At 40.4% G+C, this 25,172-nt stretch overlaps 3 protein-coding genes and 1 non-coding gene across 5 annotated transcripts in view; 1 reads left to right on the top strand and 3 right to left on the bottom strand.

Annotated features, from left to right (window-relative positions):
* Positions 1-2,151, bottom strand: part of srpk2 (SRSF protein kinase 2) — an 80,876-nt gene extending 78,725 nt beyond the window's left edge. Inside the window, exons 1-2 of the mRNA XM_036132507.1 lie at positions 2,016-2,151; positions 1,748-1,814 (exon numbers count right to left, since the gene is read on the bottom strand). Of these exons, the coding sequence (XP_035988400.1) occupies positions 1,748-1,814; positions 2,016-2,031 (83 nt within the window). The 5' untranslated portion in view covers positions 2,032-2,151. The remainder of the gene's footprint in view (positions 1-1,747; positions 1,815-2,015) is intronic.
* Positions 2,152-3,534: 1,383 nt separating this feature from the next.
* trnat-agu lies at positions 3,535-3,608 on the bottom strand. The gene has a single exon. It is a non-coding gene; the product is annotated as a tRNA-Thr (tRNA).
* Positions 3,609-7,638: 4,030 nt separating this feature from the next.
* pus7 (pseudouridine synthase 7) lies at positions 7,639-21,437 on the top strand. 2 transcript variants are annotated; one of them, XM_036132501.1, is made up of 18 exons: positions 7,639-7,721; positions 7,888-8,001; positions 9,628-9,951; positions 10,062-10,146; positions 10,934-11,050; positions 11,170-11,314; positions 11,885-11,902; positions 12,212-12,323; positions 12,440-12,517; positions 12,642-12,770; positions 15,009-15,134; positions 15,230-15,291; positions 15,799-15,959; positions 16,791-16,917; positions 17,237-17,338; positions 17,816-17,945; positions 18,143-18,234; positions 20,975-21,437. In XM_036132501.1, the coding sequence occupies exons 3-18, from the start codon at positions 9,638-9,640 to the stop codon at positions 21,109-21,111; spliced, it is 1,935 nt and encodes a 644-aa protein (XP_035988394.1). In that variant the 5' UTR covers positions 7,639-7,721; positions 7,888-8,001; positions 9,628-9,637; the 3' UTR covers positions 21,112-21,437. The 2 variants fall into 2 exon arrangements, with proteins under 2 accessions (XP_035988394.1, XP_012708513.3); XM_012853059.3 differs by lacking the exon at positions 11,885-11,902.
* Positions 21,438-23,146: 1,709 nt separating this feature from the next.
* On the bottom strand, positions 23,147-24,783 carry LOC105918064 (endonuclease domain-containing 1 protein). Its single transcript, XM_012853062.3, has 2 exons — positions 24,438-24,783; positions 23,147-24,359 (listed from the first exon to the last, which is right to left on the bottom strand). The coding sequence occupies exons 1-2, from the start codon at positions 24,729-24,731 to the stop codon at positions 23,754-23,756; spliced, it is 900 nt and encodes a 299-aa protein (XP_012708516.2). The 5' UTR covers positions 24,732-24,783; the 3' UTR covers positions 23,147-23,753.
* Between the last annotated feature and the right edge of the window lie 389 nt (positions 24,784-25,172).

Genomic DNA, 25,172 nt, shown 5'->3' with positions numbered 1-25,172 from the left:
AATCTGCAGTATATAGTACTGTATATGACATTAACGTTCTCAAATGAGTGATCGTCGTAAAATCAGTGTGCAAATACAAGGACTGCTTGGACAAAATATTTGGAAATATATATAATTTGAAGTGCCCAACATTAATGCCAGTCACAGGGCTGTATAACAGTGAGGGAATTTAAAGTTAATTGCCACCCTCGCAGTGACATATCTGCCCAATATCAAGCAAGATTACTCTAAATACATTTATAACACGTACTTCATTTTATTCACTTTTGACATGCTGGAGGTGGGTCCTTATACATGTAATTCATACTTTAAAGTGCAAACCAATGTGTCCTTTGTGTGCGTGCCGCATGTATGTGTGTGGGGCAGGATAACCAGAGAATGTTTATTGGTAAAAATGAAATTAAATTAAATTGAAGGAAAGTTAGGCGATAAGATTAAGCCAAAAATAATTTTATAGAGTAAATATAAAACAAAGAAAAGGTTATTAATTGCAGCTAAGTTTGTCCCTCTGCATCTAGCTTCCTATAAGTCACTTGAACGGAGCAATTACAGCCTCTTTACCTTGGAGGAGACAACATAACGACCCTTTGGCTTGGATTATAGCACAACAGCACCTGGACCCGGGCAGCTTAAGGGATTTAGAAACATTTTAGGCACAATAAAGGCAGCACTGGATTATGGTCATTCCTGTCTTATATGTCAAATTAGTGTCTCCTGCAAGTATATCATTGTTTCATTTTATTTCTTCTACACGTCGTTCTATTGACCGCTTAGTGTTTCAACAGAAATATTTTCTTGGATGTTTGTTTGAAACAGGTGAAGACAGGAGCCCGTGTCTCAATGAGACTGAGCAGGATGCATAAAGACCAATGGGGAGCCATAATTAATGAGCCCAAATATGGCAATAGGTCATAGATGTCCACAAACGAGCCCAGAAATAGGACCGCTGCATTCTGGGAAAGGAATTACGTGTGGCATCGTTTTACCTCTCCTGTGATGTCTCCATGTGTTTCGGCTGGTCCTGCGGACCCGCATATGCTGCCGTCTCGCCCCCTGGGGTGGTCGCGCCGGTGGTATCACCTAATTGATGCCTGCCTCAGCTGCCTGCCGGTGACGTCGCTCCAATAGCGTCGTGCCATGACGGAAGCCCCCCCCCCCCCCCACTCGTCCGCGCTCCGATTCGCATGCACTTTACGGAGCCACTGCAGCTGAAATCCCGCTGAAATACTACCGCGTCGCGCTCGCTGAACGGGAGTCACAACCCGGGAAACGAGGCTCCCAGAGAGCCGGGGGAAAGTTACGTAACACCGTGACAGATCCCCCCTCCCAAAAAACAAACAAACAAAAATAAAAAACACAGACGATACAGAGTGGGGTGGGGGCGCATACGCTTTAGTGCAAATGAATCACGGAAACGTGATGTCCCTCGTAAAAAATAAAAATAAAAAAACAGCCCCGAAAACCCAAATAATCAAGAAGCCATGGCTGATCAGAGGAGGTGTGGAATCAGCTGTGATCCGACAAGTCCCCAGGGGCCACTTTAGATCCTCCACCGGGGCTTGGATGGAGAGAGGAAAGAAAAAACACACACACACGCCTTGCACCATGTGTCTAACCCCAGCGTCAGCAGCCGCAACGTCACACGCGAACAAACAAACAAACTCTGCAACCCAAACAAACGCGTCCCGTCCACTGAGCGGAACAATCACCCCCTCCAGCACCGCCGCCCCGCCTCCGCCCCGCTTACCTCCGATGGTGACCCGCTTTCTCCTTCTTCCCCTTCGGCCGCCTCTTCCTCGCCTGAATGGCCATCACTGCCGGTGCCAAGTTCAGCGACGTTGAAGAAGTCCAGAGAAGACAGGAGGGAGGACAGAGAGACAGAGACAGAACATCATCATCACCACCATCATCATCATCATCGGGGTTTAAAGCTGGCTGCCACGGGTCATGCAGCGCCGCCAGACTTAAACGTGGGCATGAGCCAGTAAAGCGGAGCGGGTCGGAGAGGTACGCACCTTTCTTGGAGCTCATGGTTTCTGCTCTTCCCCGTCAGCAGGAGCGGGCAGTACGGTGGTGGTGGCGGCGGCGGCGGCGGCAGCAGCAGCCGGGTCCTCTCCCTCTGTCCCCGCTCACACCGACCTCATCCGCGTTTGGACGACACGCGCGCCCTCTGTCGGCAGCGGCGGGAATTGATAGGGATGATTGGGTGATTCGGATTTAGCTATTTTACAGAGAGGGTGCATGTTACATTGCTGCACAAATACACAGTAGTGGCAAATGTGCTCGATTGCAGCTCAGGGCTGCTTTTCATTTGCCGGCAGGTTGATGACATAACATTTATACAGAAGGCGCATCACACTCAGCAGCACTCCACGTGAATCCACAAACATCAGACTAAGACAATTAAACACGGAATGGGGGGGAAACTGATGATACATAACATGTATGAGTTCCACAACAGCTATGAGAGGAGCCATGATTGACAGACTATATATTTTTTTTTTTAAAACGCTATTGTTCGTATTTGACATGACTGGTCAATAGCAACAATAATGATGACAAATCTTAATTTTGATACAATTTCACATATGGGCAAGCGGTAACAGTGGAGAGGAAAATCTCTCTTTTAGCAAAATGAAACAGATAGACATAAACACAGGATGTGTTGATGTCACAGCTGGTGTTGTTGGCAATAACTACCTGCCAATAAAAACATGCAAAGTTGATAGGCTCTATGATGGCCAAAAGAAACGTGTAATGAAAAGATGTTCATTGCTACCTGCTTGGCAGCATAAGGACTATAATGTATCGCAATGCAAGAAAAAGGCTCAGCTGTTGGCCTTTTAAAGTAGATATTGTGTCTGCCTCCCTTATTGAAACTGGGAGCTGGTTTTACAGGAAAACAGCTGAAAGCTCCACCTCCCATTCTACTCTACACACCAAGAACCACAAGTTATTCCCACACAATAACGAAAGCTTATTTTTCAGGCTGTATATATATATATATATATATATATATATATATATATATATATATATATATATATATATATATATATATATATATTCCCGCATCATTATAGGTTTAGGTCAACTGAAGTATTAGATGTAGTCGGTTCACTCTGTCATCTTCAGTTGAGAAATGAATAGTGTGAGGCCTAGTGGTGTTATTTCTTGTGTCTGCAGGTTCCATGTAACCTGTGTGTGTCCATAGCCAGTGTCTGTCTCATCAAAAATTTTATTATGTTAACACATAATGAGGCTAACGATTTTCAATGAAGATCATTAAATCAGTTATATAAAAGTGACCATAGGTTGAAAGAATTTAAATAACATAGGATCCAGAGACCAATGATCCAATGAATGGCCTTCATAAAAATTACTGTCTAATGTGAAGAAGTACAAGACAAGAAACTGGCTTAATGTTATACTGCTGGGATGCCTTTGCGCAAGATTGAGTGCCAGTTTATGTCATGCAGTGATCCCACTATGACAGCTGTGTCAGGTCCAATGACGAGAAACCCTAATCAGAAAAGGCACCGCTGGGATTCGAACCCAGGATCTCCTGTTTACTAGACAGGCGCTTTAACCAACTAAGCCACGGCGCCACATAACTTGACCAACGTGTTGACTTTTAAATAGCTACACAACACTCCCTGTGTATTGTTTTGTGTCATGATACAGTGCATGATAAACAACTCACGAATATACATGTTTTTTTTCTATAATTATTTTGTGTGAGGCTTTCTCAATAGCAGATTTTGGATGCATCTGTATGCACGAAATGAAGGCATATTAGATGTAACTGACATTTTAATTAGTTTGCTGTTTTTTTTTTGTTTTTTTTTTTGGGGGGGGGGGGGGGGGGGGGTCCCAATTGCATCAGTACTCTGGAGTCATGTAATGCAACACAAAGCGCTCAAATGCCTGCATACACATATAAAAAACGACCTTTTACAGAGCAGAGATCTTTTCTGTGCTCTCAATATAGCCTGTATTACAATCTTCATAGTTTTTTTTAATGGATTTGAAACATTACAAGACCCTGAAAGAAGTATTCCATTCATTATGAGAGAGAGAAAAAAATTTAAAATTCTTTTCTTTTTTTTTTCTTTACTCAGAATCCTAAAAGACGACCTCCAGTTGCAACAATGTGGGGGGAAAAAAACTTCCAAAGTTTAGGTTAAGAGATTATTATTATTATTATTATTATTATTATTATTATTACTACTACTATGTGTTGGTAATCATTACAAAGCATATTCATTTCCAATTACTTATTGATTATTGTTTTTATACATTGAGTCAAGTTTTGCAGCACTGGCTGCTTTCTTATGGTTTTTTAATATAAATCTTTATTGACAAATGCAATTACAGAATTCCGTAGGGAATTCAATTACGTACAATGTCAAATTAAGCGTGACATCAGTAACAACAACCAAAGATAAACCCAGCAACCAACAAAACCAAGTAAAGATGGCACTAACAACAAAGGGGGTTACAGTGACATCACAATGCAAGGCTTTTGTGCCAATGACATTTTAGAGCTCAAGACAGTCTTCAGCAAGAATGAGCAGGTTGGATATTGAAGAGTTTCTTTCTGACAAAAGTTCCAGACAATGAAAATAATTCTTCAGTTCATTGTTGAACCCAGCTGCAGAGGGCAAACAGTTTTCCCTTTTTTTTTTTTACAATGTATATGATATGTGCCTATAATGAAAATAATACTTAGCTTTTTTTTTAGGGACAGCTTCAACATACAGCAAACTTTGTAGGAGATCCAAAACAAGAACATGACCTATTATAAACTAGGTGATAACTTCCTCCCAAAACTTCAAAGAAAAAAGTGTTGTACTGTTTTGCTACCCTACCCACAAAAGACACACAATTCCACTTCAAATTTAAATCGCTTCTTCAAAGTTTCAGCAGCAGGGTAGCAATTATTTATTATTTTAAATTGAGTTTTCTCCCACTTTCAAACTGAAACTTTTTACCAACTTTAACAATCCAGGAAGGGTGGGCTTGTTAAACCATATTATCAAAAAAAATAAATAAAAAATGCCATCTACAAATAGTTGAAGTGGCCGGTCTTACCCACAGTGCTTTCTTATAAAGTGTCAGATGTTTAATCCCAATGACATTATATATGTCTGTGGTTTAATCCAAGGAGAGGAGACGCAACTTCTGAGCAGCTACTTGTGTAGGGCTCCCTCTAGAGGCCATTATGCGGATATGTGGTGGAAAAGAGTCCCTCTTTCCTTCATGGAATAACACAAAAATAGCTTATCTTTAACAAGAACTAAAACCAACGTAAAAATAAAAGGCTATCTGTTAGTTTCTCTGTTCCACACCCACACCCACACCTACACACACACACACACACACACACACACACACACGCACAATAATCACTTTTGTCTGTTTAGTCTCGTTGAATGCCCTTAATGCTATTACTATTTTATTAATTTGGTTTGGTTGTTTCTCTAGCCAAGTTGAAATACATTTGAAATAAAAACAAACTTTTGTTGTTTTTGTATTCAACTATCATCATAGAGATGAAAAATCGGGCTATTATTTAAAAAAAAAAAGAGGAGGAAAAAGGACAACTGACCAGGAGGAAGAACACTCAAATGCCAATAACACATAGCCAATACATATAAAGACATTAAAGAATGCTGTGCAAGCTATTTTCCACACATGTTTATAGGTGGATGGTGATAAATACACATCATTTTGTAATTGTATTTGTGGTTTGAACTGGTGTTTTTATTTTTGAGACTGGGCACACTCTTTTGATCTAAAGCAATATAAATTGCTACACAGCCCTCCTGAAATCCTACTCACCCTGTTTTACTTAGAAACAAGCACACAGTCATGCTCCAACATGCAGGCAAGTTGAGGTTTAATGGCACGCATTTGGGCACGTTCCCGTGTGGCAGGAGGAAACTGGAATTGGTAGTTTTGCAGCCGTCAGTCACAGCCACCCTCGACAAGGAGTTTAGGTGAAGAAGACTCAGAGGATGTTGTATTGCTGTCTCCCCTTTCTCTCCTCTTTCTTTTCACCTATTCTCCATTTTAGGCATTTTTGTCTCATCTGTTTCTCTCCTTCCCCTCCCCCCTTCTACTTTCTTGTATCAGTGTCCATTTAACATGAAACAGTCCCAGCATAAATTCTAATAAAGCCTATTGCAAATATAAATCAAGCAGGGCACTACGGTGAAAGCAGTAAGGCTCCACTTATGAAAGTAAAATCTGTTGGGCTCTTTTTGGCATTAAGACAACAATTCTTATTGCCACATTGCCAGACAGGACACAAAAAGAAAAAGAAAAAAAGGAGGGTAGGCAGGAAAAGGTCATTGCTTGCTGCGTACAGAGGGCTCTGTCCAGGACTATTAATGTAGAGTTGAGTGAAAGGAAAAAGTGTGACCGAAAAGGAGGTATTAAGGAGTTGAGTAACCACAAACTCGATCAGATTGTAAAGCTAAACCGGTCAATGAGCTTGGTGGAGAGTCACAAAGTGTGGACTATGGCTGGAGTCAAGTGGTTCTGGAGTCACCAGACCCAGAACTTCCCAGGAAAAAGAACCTGGTACCAAATAAGTGTTACTAAAGGCTGGTTCACACAACAGGATTTTAAAATAGTCGTCTGGTTTTCAAAGCCTTAGAGACACCACGCGTAACGATAAAAAAAAAAAAAAATCCTACGTAAAACAGGTCCTCCTAAAAGGTGTTTGTTAAAGGAGCGGAGCCAATGCGAAAGTGGGGCTCTCATTGATCTCTATTTATTCTGTAAATAGAGATCAGTGGGGGTTTTATGCTCGCTGCACTATGATGCTTTCTGACTGGCTACACGCCACATTCAACAGGCTGCCCGGGAGACCCCACACACTGTAGGATATCGGGGCAAGACATGCAAACATGTTTTATATATATATATATATATATATATATATATATATATATATATATATATATATATATATATATAAAAAAGATAGATAGATACAGATATATAGCTATATAGAAATAAAAGTTTGAAATATAAAGTTTTCCGTGCGATGAATTTATATATTATATGAGGTTTTTTTTATTACATTCCTGAAATAAGTTAACTTTTCAATGTTGTCCTTATCAAGATTTTTTTATTTTGTTATTTAAGCAAATTCAAAATACAATTTCAAAACAGCAAAAAAGTACAATTGAACACATGCCATCCATAACAGTTTCTTCATAAGACAAAAGACAATATAAACTTAAAACAAACTAAAAGTATTTTAAAACTAAAAAAATAATTTAAAAATAATTTAAAACTCAAGTAAGAAAAATATCAAAAGGGAAAATAAAATAAAACAAGAAACACAGGGGTTTAGCTAAAGTATACTGCTATCAAATCTGAAAACTTTAAGGCTTTGTTATTTTCCAGTAATTTAATCGAGGCATGAAAACTTTTAACATCATTTTGGAATGCTTGAAAATTTGGAGAGATTTTAAATTGTCCTTATCAAGTAGCAAAGTTGCACAAGTCAAGTTGCTCGCGTTAAAAGTTTATCCTGAAAAAAAAAATCATGAAACACGTCACTTCCTCAGGGACAGCTCCTTTAACCAATCCCCGATGGGGGCGGGCTTTAGGCTCACATGTGCTTCCGGGGTCTCACACTCCCACGTGTGGAAGACGCTGGCTCTGATTACTTCCCGTCTTCTTCCGAGCATCAACAGAAACAGGTAAACAGGCTTGTCGCTAAATCCCAGCGCTGCTCGCTTTTATTTACGCCTCGCTTCGTTTTGCCTTCGGCCTCCCAGAGATTGTTCCAGCCTCACCTGCTTTAGCACCAACTGGCTTCAGCTGCTAAGTTTTTAAATCATTGTGGTGGGTTTCCTTGATTCTCAGCGTTAAGCTCTGGACTTTGAAGACCCCTCTGCAAGCAGCTGTGGGCTGGAAGATTAGGAGAGTTCTCCAGATCCGCGCTCTCTCCCTGCCGCTCCATCTACAGCATCCTAAACAGTAGGTGGCGTGTCTCTGCTCTGTGATTTATGGCTTTATTTCAGTCACCTAAGACCAGGGGTGTTCAAAGTTTTGGCTCGTGGGCCGAAATTGTCAAGTCAAAAGCACTCAAGGGCCCAAAAATGAATATAAATAAATAACATAACCAAAAGATTTATGTTTTTACCTGCTCTACAAAATATGATCATTTTAAATAAATTATTATTATTATCTGTATTTAGCTCATTTTAATAAATTCATTCCGATCAGGTTAATGCACTAAAGTTTGCATTTGAGTAAAAGTCATTGGATGATTTTGGTCCTATTTACTATGAAACTAAAGGTATTGTAAAAAAGTGTGGTTATAAAATGTTTTCTTATGTGATCTTATGTTGCACCTAACATTCAATTCAGCATTTAAATTGTTAGATTTTGATTTGTTCGTCATCATTTTGCCCTGATTTTAAAAAACAAACAAACAAAAAAAAAAACCAGCAGTGCTGTTTGGTCAAATCTTTCTTAAGATGACGTTGCTTTAGACGAACAGCTTTGCTGTACATAGACTTGGACTGTAGGTAAGCTTGCATTTGCAATAATCTGTTACGGTTAAACCTAATACTTTTATTATTGTTTTTATTATTATTATTCCGTTTCCTTCGTCATCCCCTCCACTGTCTGGAGTCTTTAGCTTATTGTTCACTATGATCTCTAACATCTAGGTGGAGACTTTAGGATGAGTGACAGTCCATTCACTGTCCCAGTTACTACTGCATCCAAGCAGTGTTTTGTAATTTTATTTTGCAAACAATCTTATCGAAACTGGATATACTGTGCGTCTCTAAAACTGATAATTTTCTGTCACAGATCGCCATTGGAAATGGGAACGTTGAAGAGATCATTTTTCTGAGTAATCCACCTGATTGGGGGGTGGTGGCCTAGTGGTTAGAGCAGAGTGCTTCACTTTTGAGAAGGCTGCAGTGACCTGGTTTGAACACTGCACACTGCCACTATGGGTCCTTGTGCAAGACCCTTAGCCCAAGATTGCTCCTCCGGCGCTGTAAGCTGCCCATTGCTCCCTGAGGGATGCAAGTTTCACTGGAATGTAAAATTGCAATGATTTCTTCCTTCCTTCTAGGGCAGGGCGAAATAGATATAAAAAACAGGCATATCCATAAAATCAAAATCATATTGATTGATATCGATAGTTATCAACAAATTCAAAGCACATATTTTAAGTGCAGCCCTGGCCATTTTATGCTATTGCTTATTGTCCTATTTTTAGATGCGGAATCATAAACACTGAAATCAAACTCAACCCTTTATTCCACCAACTTTTTACCAAAACTGCAAGTTTATGCAAAGAAAAAAGATTGCATGCTCGCTGAACTCTTGGAAGGGGGCGGGGCTTGGTGACAGAGCGTTCCTTGGTGTGCGTTTGTGATTGGTTGGGAGGATGTAATTACTGAAGTATTAACCTACATGATAGAATGCAAAGGGAAGGAAAACTGTTATTTTGTTGAACTTTTTACTGACTCTATCATCGATCAATAACATCTACCGATGGATATATGTTGTTATTGAAATATTGTCCTGCCTTACTTCCTTCTCTCCTTTAAAAAATATATTTTTTTTTTGGCTCTGGCTTAGCGTGGCTCTGATGGCTGAGTCAGAGCTTGTGTCTAACCCCACCCCGGTTGGCGAGAAGAGATGCGCTCTGCAGGACGGAGACGGAGAGGCCCCAGCGAAGAAGCCAAAAGTTGAGTGCGATGATGAAAATGGGAGTGGCCCCAACCCAGATGGTGGTGGTGGTGGTGAGGAGGAGGTGGAGGAGCCGGAAGGAGAGGCGAGTGATGGAGAGGAGGGCGGGGAGAGCTTCGCCGACATGATGAAGCACGGCTTGACTGAGACGGACGTTGGCATCCTGAAGTATGTCAGCGACCATGAAGGCTTCTCTGGGATCCTGAAGGAAAGGTTTGGTTGGTCCTCTTGTCTAAGTCAGCAATATGTTCACGAGTATAATTTCCTTCAAACTGATTTATTTGGGTTTGATAATCAGCTCCTTTCCCATGGCTTGTGTTCAGGTATTCTGATTTTGTTGTGCACGAAATCAACAAACAAGGAAAGATAGTGCATTTGGACGACCTCTCCATCCCAACAGACAATGTGGTGAGATATCCGTTAACGTTCATCCACCAAGCAGCCATACATTATATGTATTGAATCCTGATTAACTTAATTTAGAAAAAAGGCATTTGCCGACACTTCATTAAAACCAATGTACTTGAAAACTCAGTAGCTTTAAAGTCCTGTAAAATACCACATTGCATCTCATTGGTACGGTTTCACCCATCAATGACGTTCCAGATGCTCTAGTGTCCATTTTCTGAGCAGAGGTGTTGGGTCAACACACAGTTACAGTCTTCATTGGGCTGAGATCTCATGTTTTATTCCCTCTCTGTCATGACTCGGTTCCAGCGTGGACCAACTGTGTGAAAAAAGTTCTTCTGAGGCTTCATAACCTATGGATTTTCCTTTGAACGTCATACATTTCAATCGCTAGTGTTTCGGCTGCTTTCTGAGCTACTCTCTTTACACTAAGAGCCATCTGAGGACAGCAGGCAGAGAAAGTCACGAGATCAGGACAGACAGGGAGCCGCAGTAGCCGACAAAGTCTGTCTTTCAATATCATCATCATCGTGATGGGGGGGAATTAGTTAGATAATGCAGTTTTAAAGTTGTGCACTGGGAAATGGGTGATTCTTAAAAACTTGTTGCACAAACGCATCAATGTGACTCACGGGGGGCTACGCCAGACATAACACCTGCCACAGGTACCAGGAGATGAGCTCAGTCGGGGACTTTGAAAGCCATCATTTTAAGAATGTCTGTAATGAACTATTAAATTTGCTGGTAAGTATTCACGCCTTTTAATCCAAACCTCATTTTGTTTTAGGAAGAAGCAGAAACAGAGCAGCAACCACAGGATTGCGAAGTGCTGACCGAGGAGCAGAAAAAGCAGCTCAGTGAGCTGCAGCTCTTCAAGAATAAAGAAGGAAACGTCTCCATCGAGGTAAGTTTTAGAGAAGACCAGCCTAAGTTTGAGGGGGGAAAAGGCTTAAACCCGACGCTAAAGCCTAATGACATTTCTCCATAATGTTTCTAGCCTTTTTTTCGCCCCCACCTCTGTAGATGATAGACGATACGAAGGAGAAGAGAACCCTAGTCCACAAAGCCATCAAGACTCTGTTTCCTGGTCTGGAAACAAAGACGGAAGAGAAAGACGGGCAGAAGTTTATCGTGGCGTATCACGCTGCAGGGAAGAAGGCTTTAGCAGGTGTGTGGAAGGCAGAATCAGAATCTGACCATCAACCTGTACGTCAATGAGGTTTACCGCATGTTCTCTTTACCTGGATCCCAACTGCAGTGTGCAGTGCCTTCCAAAAGTATTCACACCTTTTTTTTTTTTTTTTTTAACATGTTCTCACATTACAACCGAAACTTTCTCAATCTGAAAAGTTTGTGGTTGTAACATGACTAAGTTAGAAAAAGTCATGAGTACGTTTGCGGGGCATTGTAGTCGGTGCAGAAAAACGATGCATGCACATGTGCATGACCAACACATCTGCATGGTTCTGCTCAAAGGTCTCCCACCGTTCTTAGTTATGGAACAACCTATTCATTTATTGTAATGCTTCCTTGATATTTTGTGTCATACTGTGGACATTAAACCAGTCATGCGGAGAAAAAGCATATGTGATGCACAGACACGTTCTGAACTGAGCGCAGTTCTCCCAGGCTCATGCATGACCCACATCCCAACACGGCAGCTCGTCCTTTGCTTTGCTAGAGCCTCGTTTCTTAGTAACATTATTCTATCCTCCTTTTGCTCTTCTCTTGTGGATAGAAGTCAAAACAACCGCAGGTAAGAACTGATTCTCAATGCAAGACAGAGGAGCTGGTTGAAATTCCTACGTATTTAGTTTAAGGTAGTAAAGCCAGAAATGTTATGTAACCAGATCATTTATTTAAAGATTCAGTCTAAATCAGTTTTTTTTATTTTTCTCTTTGGAGTTAGTTAAAGCGTTGAAAGGGGTCTATAGGGCACTGCTAAACACTTTCCACATCTTTAAGGTCATTACTGAAACAATGAGAGGTTTATTTGGTGAGTTTGTATATTTAAAAGGCATTTTTTAAGTGATTCTCATGATTTCTTTTTCTGTCTCCACAAAAGCTCCAAGGAAACACTTTTGGCCCAAAAACCGTGGCAGTTACTGCCACTTTGTCCTTTACAAGGAGAACAAAGATACCATGGATGCAATCAATTTGCTCTCCAAGTTCCTCAGGTCTGGTTTTGATGATTATTATATATATATTTTTTATCTTTTAAGTTACTGTTGAAATATCATCATAGTTGATAACGGATACCTTAAGGTGTATGTAATGGTCCATATCTTTCCAGGCTCAGGCCCAACATGTTCTCCTACATGGGCACCAAGGACAAGAGAGCCATCACAGTGCAGGAAATCGCAGTACTGAAGTAAGTGGGGAACGATTTAAGAAAAAGCTTTTGTTATTTTGGACCACTTTACTGCCACGGTTACCGTCGATGCTGGACGGAGGAACTGTTGTGCATCACTCTCGTTTTCCCGTTGTTTATGTAGGATCACTGCAGAGAGACTGGCTCACCTCAACAAGTGCCTCATGAACCTGAAGCTTGGCAACTTCTGCTACAAAAACCATCCTCTGAAGCTCGGGGAGCTGCAGGGGAACCACTTCACCGTGGTCATCAGGTCAGCAGCAACTATTTTCCCGCTCATATGTTGCAGCTTTGCGCCTTGACGCAAACATTTTAGCACCCGTGAAATTAACGGTTGCATTAATCTTTTTTTTTTTTTTATGGTTACATGTTTAATGTTCTCAAATTGTTCAAAATCTCACATTGGATTTAATTTCTTTATTTTATTTTTTTGTTATTTGTGGTGCTGATCCCCTCTTTTGGGGGGGGGGGGGGTAGCCAAACTAACTCTGGCCAACCTCCTGCTGGTTAATATCACTTACAAGACCCCAATAAATGTAACTATTATTGAAAAGATCATTTATTTAATTAACACAATTCATTAAGTTAAACACATTTTTTAGAGTAATTGCCCACAAACAGATGTTTTCAGGCCTCTTTGCATTAATTATGATGATTTATTATGTTTACGAGTGCTGGCGGTGTGCCACAGCGCACAGTGAGTTAGCTGTTAGCTTTAGCATTAGCATTTGAGATAACAGACACAATTTACCATGTTTATGAGGACCGTGTGGACATTTGTTGTGCAGGTTAGTGAGAGGAGAGCAAGGGAAAACACAGTTTCGGCTCCTGTTTGGTCCAGGCCTGCATCTGAACATATAAAAGAAGAAAGAAAGAAAAAAAAAAAGGGAAGAATATTTCTGAATAAGAATTCCTTTATTGTCCCGCAATGAGAAAATTCTGGTGTGACAGTGGCAAACACACGGACAGTTGCACATAATTATTAGCAATGAGAAAAAGAGAAGAAGAAAAAAGGGTAAATCGGTCTAATATAAAATTAGCGCTAAAGAAACACCAAGAGTAGAAGATAAGCGTAAATATTGAATAAAGGAAAAACTATTGGACAGTGGAAGAAAAAAAACTCCAGGCTATTTACATAACACACAATAATAGAATATGTAATATTTACATAACGTATATTAATGCAATATGCATGGTAGTGCAGCAGCATCCCTAGCTAAGGCATGTACAAGTTAGCTTAGCATCTGAGAAGTGTTAAACAAAAACACGTATCAGACGTGTTTCCATTTACTGGTTTGTAGCGCATTAACCAGGAGACGCACAGCGTAACGTTGTTATATGTTGACAGTGGCTGTAATAAACGGGGAGTAGATGTTGCTAACTAGCACAGACCACAGATCAGTAATGAATGTGCCGAGTGTTTATTTTTTTAAGGATTAGATTTAGAAATGATTGAGTCTTATGGGAGTACCATTGTTACTTCTATAACGCTGTTTTTCGAGTGTTGTGGCAATATCCGAGAAGACAACAGAAACAGTTGTGAGGTAAATGTTCGCTACGTCAGAACTGATTTAAATAATTTGTTTCCATCTCCCCTTTAGCGGATTTACTGTTTTTCTAAAATATCAATAACCATCTCAAGCGTAAAACTTTTTTTGCGACACTTAGTAAGTTAATTCCCGTTTCCATCAACCTCTTCTAATGCAATACGTCAAAATCCGCATTAAAACATTGATGGAGGGCGTGCTCCGATGGCGCCGGGTCATGTACACGACCCATGTACGGAGGCCTTAGTCCTCGACGCGGCTGACACCCAAGGCCCAAGGTCCTTTGCTGCATGTCTTCCCCCTTCTCTCAAACCCCCTTTCCTGTCAGCCTACTTTGTAAAAGAAATGAGCCATTAGTGCTGCAAAAACCCAGAAAAAAACCCACTGATGGAAACATGACTGCCTCCTCCTATTTTGAACCGTTCCGATGGTCAGGAGAGCACGTTGAGTTCAGGTCCGACGAACAGAGGAGGCGTGGCAGAGCCGCTCTCGGTTTAGCGTTGGGGCGGGTATCTGCTCAGACTGCAGCAGATACCCGCAGATACCCGCAGCGTGGAGCTGCGGTTTCAGGGGCGTCTTCTTTTTGGCAGTGCAGAAAAACATCAACGTAATCAGAAACACTGGACTCTTCTTGGGGAATATATGATATGATATGTCTAGTGTAATTATCTTGATATTAAACTAGACATTGGCTTTGACAAGACAATGGAAGCAAATTGTTACTTTGTTGTCTGGGGAACAAAAACAGGATAATTTATTGAGGTGGATTCCTGTTGTAAAGGTTGAATTTCGTGTCTAATCAACAAAAAGCCCAATCTTCTGCAAGGGCAACAAGAACTGGGGTCATGTTGGGAAAAGCAGTCAATTTCAGAGGAAGCATGGAAAATTGTCTGGTTTATTGATTTAACAGAAACTGCTTTGTGATTTTTGTTCTTGCTCCCCAGGAACATCTCAGGAACCGATGAGCAGGTCCATCAGGCCATGACGTCCCTCAAGCAGACCGGCTTCATCAACTACTACGGGATGCAGCGCTTCGGCACCACCGCCGTGGCCACGCAGCAAGTAGGCAGGTGAACTGCTTGTAGCAATCCTGGCCGGATGGCACGAATTATGACGCCGCCGTAATGTGCGGAGGACTCAGGTCGTCTGGTTTTGCATGTTTTAGGGCCATACTGAGAAACGACTGGAATCAGGTGGTGGATTTGATTCTGAAGCCCCGGCCTGGAGGTAATCTTTGTCTTTTCCTCACGCTGTCTTTGCCTTTAAAGTCAAGCCATTAAAGCTGCCTGCCAGACGTTTCTTTAAAGTCGATCCGACTTACTTTAGATAAAAAGAAAACCATGCAATAGATGCATTTTCTGTTTGACTTGCTGTTATGCTGCAAGGAATTATTAAAGATCAAACTTACCCTCCTCAAAGCGAGCTTCCCTGCCTCTGATGACATCACACAATGCGTAAAACAACCGATCGGTTCTTTTTAAGTACTTTGACATTTTTTGTTCTTCCTGATTTGCTTGTTTTTAATTAATTTAATTTACCCTTAAGAATCATTTAAGCAGTTTATGAGCTTACTTTGTGAGAGCCAAATAAACCAAATGGTTGTAATTTTTCTCCCTTCATTGCACTTTCTTAAAACGTTGGATTTAGTTAAGTTCTGCTGGGTAAATTAAGGTTTTGTTACCCACTGACTAAATAGTATCTTAAAACCTCCTTTATCTTGATCACTTTCTACAGCCGAGAAAGAGTATGTGGTTCGCTGCAGGGAGGAGTGGGCGAAGAGTCAGGACCCAGAGGCTGCACTGAAAAAGCTGCCAAACAAACGTTGTGTGGAGGGACAGCTGCTGCGGGGCCTCTCCATGTACGGCAAGAAAAACATCGTCACCGCCTTCGGACAGGTTCGTTTTCCATCTTTGATACTAGCAGCTTAAAACGGGGGGGGGGGGCAGAATAACATTTTATAGTTTAAATACACATGAAATAGTGAAAACTTGGCAACACATTGATCAAGACCCCCAGTGCCTACCACTTTTTTTAACATTTGATTGCTCAACAATTCACTTTTCCAATCCGCGATTATTTTTTTTCTTGAGTTGAATTTCACATATCATTCAGATGCAGCAAATAATAAGCTGAAGCGAAAGCTAAAATTACAATGAATTACCTCAGTCAAAACCAAAGAACCTCAGAAAGGCTCCAAGTTCTGCACTCTAAATGATCCTTTCTGATAAAACAACATCAATATGGTGCGCAGCTGAGACCGCAGAACCTGACACTCCACAGCTGCCATTTGTAAAAATCTGGTCTTAGGGTTTGTTAAGTTACACAGCACCAAATAATGTCCACACTATTAGGGAAAATATCCTTAAAGCAGTTCATAGCTTTTGAACGACTTCACTGTGAATCTTCAAAGTAAGTCTTTGAAGACTTGTGGGGTTCACAAAAACGGGACGTTAGCAATATTGTTTGCAAAACTTCCTATGTTATTTGTTACCACAAATTATAAACTGTGTTTTAAAGAATCTGTAATCAGTGTAATATAACCTAGTGCATGTTAGACTAGTCTAGGGCAAAATCCTTTGTGTTTTTAATGTATTCTAAAATGACATTACATGCAAAGCGTCCAGTGCTCTTTCGCTTTGATTGCAGGTTTGTTTAGATGTGAATTGAGCAGAAATGATAAATGATCCGTTTTGCGGTTTTTGTTTTTTTTTTTTTTTTTTTTCTAGATTCCCCGAAACAACCGGCTGATGTACGTTCACAGCTACCAGAGCGTGGTGTGGAACACCATGGTGAGCCGCAGGATCGAAGCCTTCGGTCTGAAGGCGGTGGCGGGGGATCTAGTTCTCAGGGGAAGTAAGTCACATTTTTTTTTTTTTTTTGAAGTGGTAAAGGATTTAGAGATAAAGATACAGAAATCTTTTGTAACCTTTATGCGTTATCCATGCTTGGGCTGTGTACCTTTTTTATTAGAAATGAGTTCATACACACGCAGACACACAGAGGGATAATGGGTTGTGAGTTTTTCTTTCCTACTTAACATCTTGCTCCTCTTGTTCTGAAAGTATTTCTAAACTTGAACTGATAAAGTTTGGCTGTAAAGTGATTCATCATGAGCAAAATGCCATAAAAGGCTGTATTTTCACTCCTCTTTGCTTCTTCTCTCCTCCTGAAGCCACAGCACACCCGCTGTCTGCAGAGGAGGCTGAGACGCACTCCATCCATGACATCGTGATGCCACTTCCAGGGTATGATGTCATCTACCCTTCCCACCACAGTAAGACACGTCTCTGTATTTTCCTTTCCTCTTATTATATTTAATCATATGAAAAAAAATGTGGACATCCTACATCAACCTGTGTCATACTTGTCCAAACATATTTGGACATGTGAATGTTTAAGATCTATTTTAGCAATGCTGACATTTTCAAGTAATATTACAATAATTAAAACTGGGGGGGGGGGGGTTCTGTGAAATGTAATAAGAAAGAGAACTGAATTGAGACAGAAGCAATATTCCCTGATGGCTGTAGCCTCTTCCAGCAGGATAATGAGCCTGGCCTCCAAGTTCCCCTCATTTCAGTTCAATTGAGCATCCCTGGGGTTGGCTGGACAATCCATGACATCCCCACACCGTAATTTAAAACTGTAAATTTTTCTCAAGAAATAAAGTTAAGAAAGTAGTTTAGGTTAACTTGAAAGTTATTCCATCAGTGATGGTTCCTGAATGAAGACTTTTTCTCGTTTCTGTCAGTTGGTGACGGCTACAGAGAGCTGCTCTCTGCAGACGGGCTGGACCTCGACAACATGAGGCACAAAGTGAAGGACTACTCTCTGGCAGGAGCCTACAGACGCATCATCATCACACCCACTAACGTCAACTGGTTAGCACAATTTCCTGTCCTTTGTTTCTTTTTAGGTGAAGATGTTATCTTCCTAACAGTGAGCATCACTGTTGTTTCAAGACTCTCCGGGTAGCTAAATCTTTAGTCTGTTTTTTTTGTGTGTGCTACAGTGATTTATAAGTCAGTTTATTAAGTGGTTTTGGTGCAGCTGCTGATGCTCGTTGGTTTTGTTGCAGGGAGGTGATCAACTATGATGACCCCCGGATCTCTCTGGTGCACAGTGATTTTGAGAAGCTGGAGAATAAACCTGCTCCTGTCTTCAACAAAGGTCTGTTCGTTTTTAGATCTTCCTTAAACAGCAGCCATTGTAAGTTTTCCTTAGACCAGGGGTGTCCAAACGTTTCGACATTATCAAGTCAGAAATACTCGAGGGCCAAAAAATTAATAAAATCAAGAAAATGACAAACAAATTTATATATTGTGATTTAAAATTTTTTTTTTTAACCTGCTCCTCAAAATATGATTTTAATTGAACAAATTAGTCAGATTTTTTGTTGTAAAGGGATGTGTAAATCACTGTAGATCCAATGTTTTTTGCTTTAATAAAAGATGGTCACCCAATTTGCTAATTATTTAGGCTCAGATGAAAACAAACAGCATTCTTTTAGGTCTAGCAATATAAGAATAGGACTTGGGTCAGTATTCCTTTTGAAAACACTTGTTGTATTTAGATAATTGTAATAAATTAATTCAAGACAGATTGTAGTGCACCAAAGTCTGCATTTGAGTTAAAGATCTCGGAGAAATGTAGTCCTAGAGATGCACTGTCTGTAGACCAAAACGTGTGTCAAGCCATGCCTCTCTCTACCTCCAAAGTCTAAGCACCACCAGTTATTCGATTTCAATTTTACATTTTCTATCAAAAAGGCAATGCCCTGAATGTACGCCAGGATCATGGTGGGCAGCTCACAGGCCCGCTGGGCTACATTAAACAATGCTAACTGTTAGCTGGGCTACCAGCTAATCACCTGTCATAACAGGAAGGCCTGGCCCATTTCTGATCTAACTCCAGCAATTAACCCACGTGCCAAAATTGTAGCATTACATTGAATCGAATCAACATAGCAACACAAGTCTAACTAGACTGGAACACAAGACTGGCTTACCTGTCTGGAGGATAAAAGCTAGCTCCGAATCAAACTACAGCTGCTTCTGCTCTCGAAACAAACATGGATCTGGTCCATTCATACGTATTCAGCAGCAGCCCTATTAAATGTTTTTCTGCATTAAATATTCTATAGTGGTCAACTACAGCATGACGATAGGTTGAGACAGGATCTTACATTTTTCTGCTCTAATTGTCAGCTTCAGTCTCGCTCCACCATAACCTGCGTTACTATTAGCCTCTGATAGCTTTACAACTAAACAGAAGTAATCGAGAGTGGTGCTTGTTTGCCATACTTTATTAGCCGACTAATCCGTCAGCTGACTGTTTTTCTGTGTTAATTTGTACCGCAGTAAAACGGAGCGTTGAGTGGTATCTGCTGCAGATACAGGAGCTTTACTCACCTCTAAATTGCTCTCAAACATCATTCCTGCAGCATTAGCTTGTAGCGATAGCTTAGCATGTGGAACCATTCAGCATTTCGTTTTTTTCCGGTCCGTCTGCCTTATAGGGAACGTTTCTCTGAACAACACTTTTGTGTTCATCTTGTTGATAAAGAGGGTTGCATGTTTTTCTGGTTGTAATCGACATGTTAGCTGACCTTAAAAGCATCAGATCCACAATTGCAGCGCCGTTGTTGGAAGAAGTGCAACAATTTAGGTAAATGTTAATGGGTCCGTTTATATAAATTTTGATGCAAAGTAGTATCTTTGAATGAATCTTCTGTTTTTAGTATCGATTTATATTGGAACGATTATTTTGACAACCCTAGCAAGGATTAAATTGGTTGTGAAAAACCGATGGTTTGTGATTTGAGGACCTCGATTTGAGGACCTCGATTCATAAAATTCATCAAAGCAAAATGATCTGCCTCGAAGCTTCGTTACATTGTTTATTTATTCAGCGCAGTATGTTCCGGCCAGGTGGCTAACGTTAATGGTAGCCTAGCCTGCTGATACATGGATGCTAAGTGTGGTTATCCACTATGGAGACAGAAAGCAACGGGCAAAAAGTAGCGTAGAGAAAGAAACCTAAAGTTTTAAAGATGTTAATATTAATACATTTTTTGTGCAAGTCTGGTATCTACGCCTACCTGTTTTTGCCATTGTCACATCCAAATTTCTCCACTGTCAATTTTTTATTGATTAATCGATAGAATAATCAAATACTAAAATTATCATATTTGACAGCCTTAGAGTCCTGCATTCTGTACGTCATTAGTGGCTTGCAGAATACAATGCTATTGGTGGGATGTGTTACTTAACTGTATATACATGACATTCATTTTAGAAAAAATGTAGAACGATCTCAGAATGATGATGAACTATAAAAAGGCCTGATCCCCAATTAAAAACAGCATCTGTTACCATGAGCCATAAATGTAACTGCGTTCTGTGTAAGAACCAACATGCTGTAAGACCTGTAACTGTAAGAACCAAACTGCAATAACTAATGTGCAATTCTATTTAATACACTGTGCAATAATCCTGAAAGAAGTGACTTCTGCTGCTACCACACCCGAATATATGTCAATGCACATGTACCGTATATAAGTCACCTTGAATGTACATAAGACATCCTCTGCCTTATTTCTTTTTGTATTTTTTTCTTTCTTTTTGCTTTTTCTTACCTACTCCTTTTGATCCATGGTATAACGAGGACATACTGTGTATATATTTGATGCTCCTCGTCCTACTTGACTCCTCTTTCCTATGACTACTGATTACTGAGCCGATGTGACCTGTGAATTTCTCCAATGTGAGATCAATAAAGCTTATCTTATCTTATCTTCTAGCAGATCATAATGAAAGCCATGTAAGACTAGAACAGTTTCAACTGTAGACATTAGTAAAAATGATTAACATGAAGTGAACTGTGCTGCTGGTCTGATATCTTCCCACAGAGGGCAAATATCGGGCTCTGCGGATGGAGTTTTCTCTGCCTCCCTCAACTTATGCTACCATGGCGATCAGGGAGGTCCTCAAGTTGGACACCAGCATCAAGAAACAGACACAGCTCAACACCGTTTGGTTTAACTGAGACCAGATGAGCTTCATCCTCGAACAGGACTGCTGCTGGCACAAATCTGCATAGTGTTTTGTTTTTTTTAGAGTTCTATGAGCAAAGTGAATGGCAGAGAGAAACAACTTGGTTCTCAATGTGAACTTTATTGTTGGTTTTGTGAAGTGTACAAGGATGTAGAGCAAACCAATATTCACTTTTATGTTTTTACTGTATATTTTCATGCAATAATTCAAGAAAAAGCGTTCTAGATGCTCTCATATCTCTGCTACTGGTTTGTACAGAAATGTTTTTTTTAAACTTTTGGTTGAAAATAAGAGTAAACTTAAGAGAGGTTAAATTGACCAACGTGTGAGTCTGATTGCATTTCATAAAAACATTTATTGTTGTTGCTTTAAAGCATGTCCAGTAAATATTGTAAAGTAAATAATCATTATAGTAATCCTAATGTAGTGCACACCACCATCAAAGACGGAAAACTTTTCTTGAACATATTTTATTTAGAATAGGACACATTTAAGCAAAGTTGGTAGAGAAATACTGAGAAATACTTGGGGGAAAAAAAGGGCTGCAACTAGAATCCTACTACTCTTAAGGGTTCGCACATGTGAGAATACAGCTATTTAAAATTGGTAAAATAAGATGGTCTCTAATGCTACATCATTGGGTTGGTCATTCTAAAAATGAGTCCCACATACTGGCAGACGTCATCACAGGCTGCTCATGGCTGCAACTCTGACATACTTACTTGTTTTCCTGATAGTTTGGGTGATTCAGATAAATTACTCGAGGACAATTTCCTCCTTATTAAAGGATGGTTCCTTTCATCTCAAACAGTTTTCAAATTTTCCTATTTTAAAGTCCATGTGTATCCCAACTCAAATGTATAAATTTTTTGTCGGTTTTTGTGACATTGCGGTACAAATCCTTTACATTTTCTGGATGTCCAACAAATGAAACAAGACAGTACTCTTCGTAGCAAAAAACGTTTCTTTGAAGGACAGCACTGTGACCTTTGAGTTGTGATATGGTCAAAGATTTTTTTACACTATTTGTATGAATAATGGTAATAATTGGGAAAAAGTAACTTAATTTGAATGGTAGGAAGTTAAGTTTAATTAATCTCTATCGTTTTGTCTAAGATACATTTGAATAGGTTATTTTAACAAAAGCTGTAGGAAAGACGATTACATAAATAATTGATGAAGAGCTAGATGTATAGCTATATCAGATCACATAGTCATACAGTAACAAAGACACAACAATATCAGAGTTAACTTGATGGGAAACTGTAGAAAAAAACAATCTCAGCGATCTTTTCAATGAATTTCAGAAGACTTTATAACAGACCTCATTATGGTGAAAATGGTTTGAAAAGAACTGCTATTGTTCAAGAATGGGCACCACAACCTCCTTTGACAACAACCTCTAACATGACAGCACCACCTCCATGCTTGATATCAGCACAGCTTCTATATGTTTGAAACCCTCAGCTTGATTCAATCAAAAGATTTTCTTTTGTTTTTGTTGTTGTGGTCAAACGGCTCAATGTCTGTCTGTCTTATCTGATCCAACATCCAGTGTGGGCAGTACGCTGGATTTCAAGTTGAGAATGAAGGTGAGGGATTTGGACCTGAGGCCCTTTTTTTTGGTTGGAACCCTCTAAGTACTTCTTGAAGTTAAGAGCTTTTTTTGTGAAGCAGAAAAAAAATCGTAATAAATTCTGTGCGGTGCACCCTATGCATTGAGGTCTTATTATGTAATCACTATTAAAAAGAATGGCTCAAATACATCAATAACCCAAAGTAATATAACTGATTCACTGATAAATATGTCAACTTGTAGATAGTGGAGAGGGTAAAGACTAACAATGTGCTTGTACATTATATGTCCTCACTAGTCACATCATCAAATGGGACTCTTTTCATAAATTTGGGTTGTTACTTTTATTTAGTATTGAAAGCACTAATGATCAAACTAAATCAGAGCAGTAAAATAATAGTAACAATGGTAAAAAAACAACAAAAAAAACACAGGCATTTCATTTTGAATTTCTGTTTATTCAGATTACTACCGCAGCAGGGGTCCAGATCTAAATATAAATAACTTGATGTTTTCCTCAAATCCAGAATAGTCCATTAGAGCCTAATAAAATTCCTGGCCTGTCAAAGTGAACATGTTTCTTTGATTTAGTTGTTGTGCAGGACAGCGCGATCATTTAGCTGTATTCTACTGGTTATGCCTGAAAGGAAAAGCCAAGCTCCTCAGCGGTACTGCAGTTAAAGAGGCTGGGATAGAAAATGTAAAACACCGGTGTTATCTGTTTTGGTGGAACAAACGGCCTTCACAGGCAGGTATCTTTCCAGCTACTGCCAGACAGCACAAAACGGATAACGGGAGTAAAGAGTTTCTGGGCATTTGTATATAACCAAAGCTCAGTGATGCACCACTAAAGAAATAATATCAGTGATGCATACTGAGCTGTGTTGGAGAACTTCAGGTTGTTGTTTTTTTTGAATGGATACTTCTAACTAAGATCGCTGGGTACCCAATGAAATAAAGGTTACGTTAAACATAAATAAGTCAAGATCCTAACATGGAGAAGTTTAGATCGTCTACCCTGGGAAAACGTAACTAAGAACTCATCTACTTTTCTTTTCTCAGGCCAAATGCAGGGGACTGTTGGCAGTATTAGGAGGAACACAGTTGTCGTAGAAGAGCTGGAAGGAGGTGCTGACGTATGTCACCCTCTTCAGGAAGTCCTCCAGCTGCTGCACCGTCATCTCTTGGACCCTGTTGCTTTCCCTGTCGTTGAGCCCATGAGCAGCGAAGGCGGGGAACTTTGAGCGCTCCGAGTACGGAGCGTTGTGATCAAAGTCGATGCAGCAGTAGGCCGACCAGAGGTAGGTAGGGATGCCCAGGCGGTTGACGTTTAGGCGGCGAATGGTGTGGCCTGAGGTGGTGATCCCTGTGACCACGTAGGCGGTTCCACGGCAGTAGTTGTTCAGCCTCTTGCGTACGGTGTGTTCATGGGTTTTCCAAGGACCGATGTTGAACTCTCGGACTCTGGGAACCACGTTGGTCAGTGTGTAGGTGGCCGCTTTGTCTTCCGGGTCGGCCTGGTGCTCGTCTGGATTGAGCTGGCCTCGTTCGAAGATCACAGTGTCGGAGTAGTCGTCGAGGACAGCCTGGGAATCCTCAACACCCTTGTGAATATTTACAGAAGGCAAAGGCTCCATTTCTCTGGATGCAGACACCAATGAAAGCTGTTAGGACAAACAGTGTCAGAATTAGAAACGAAAAATTAATTTGCTATCAATCCTTTGGACAGAAACCATTCCTACCTGTGGCTCGTACATCCAGGGCACATCAACCTTTTTGGAGCCGTCTGAGCGCTTGAAAGTGTAAGCAGAGTAAACAGGGATGTGGCTGAAGGTGTCATAGAGGGTGAAGAACCGCGGCTTGCCTAAATAGTACTGGCAGATCTTTTTCAAAGGCTGCTCCTCGAGTCCTCGCGGCACGGTCCCCATGTACAAGAACTGCTTACACTCCGGGGAGATGCTGTCCTGGACCTCTGCTCCCGCCATCACCACGACGAGAAGATACAGGAGTTTCTGTTCTGTTCCGTAGACGGACATGATGAAGCCTGCAGCACACCGTCTCTGTAGTGGATGTAATCTCTCTGAATGGCTCACTCTCTCCTCTGCTTTCCCCGTACCTCACACCGTCCCAGGCATACTATGCAAATCTTTATCTTACTTGTTTTGCACACATCGAAAAAAAAAAAAAAAAACCCTCTCCCTGTTTTAACAGCGCCTTCCACAGCACAGTAAAGTTTGAAAAAGTATCTTCACCTTTATGTTACTGTGAACATGAATCTGCATTCAAAACTCGCCCTACAGTCTGATTTTATCTGGAGAAAATAACACCTGCATAGAGCTAATCTACTGTATATATATACTATACATGTTTAAACCATGTTTACATTGTCTTAAATTTGAATTTCTCTGAGAGTAGGTTCAACGCTATGTGATTTAAGAGATCAGGTTTACATCCATTATCTAGAAGAGGAATAAGCC

Source organism: Fundulus heteroclitus, unplaced genomic scaffold (genome assembly GCF_011125445.2).
Source record: "Fundulus heteroclitus isolate FHET01 unplaced genomic scaffold, MU-UCD_Fhet_4.1 scaffold_52, whole genome shotgun sequence".
Classification (NCBI taxonomy): domain Eukaryota; kingdom Metazoa; phylum Chordata; class Actinopteri; order Cyprinodontiformes; family Fundulidae; genus Fundulus; species Fundulus heteroclitus.
The sequence above is the reverse complement of the archived record's forward strand: the minus strand, read 5'-3'. Positions and strand labels throughout refer to the sequence as shown.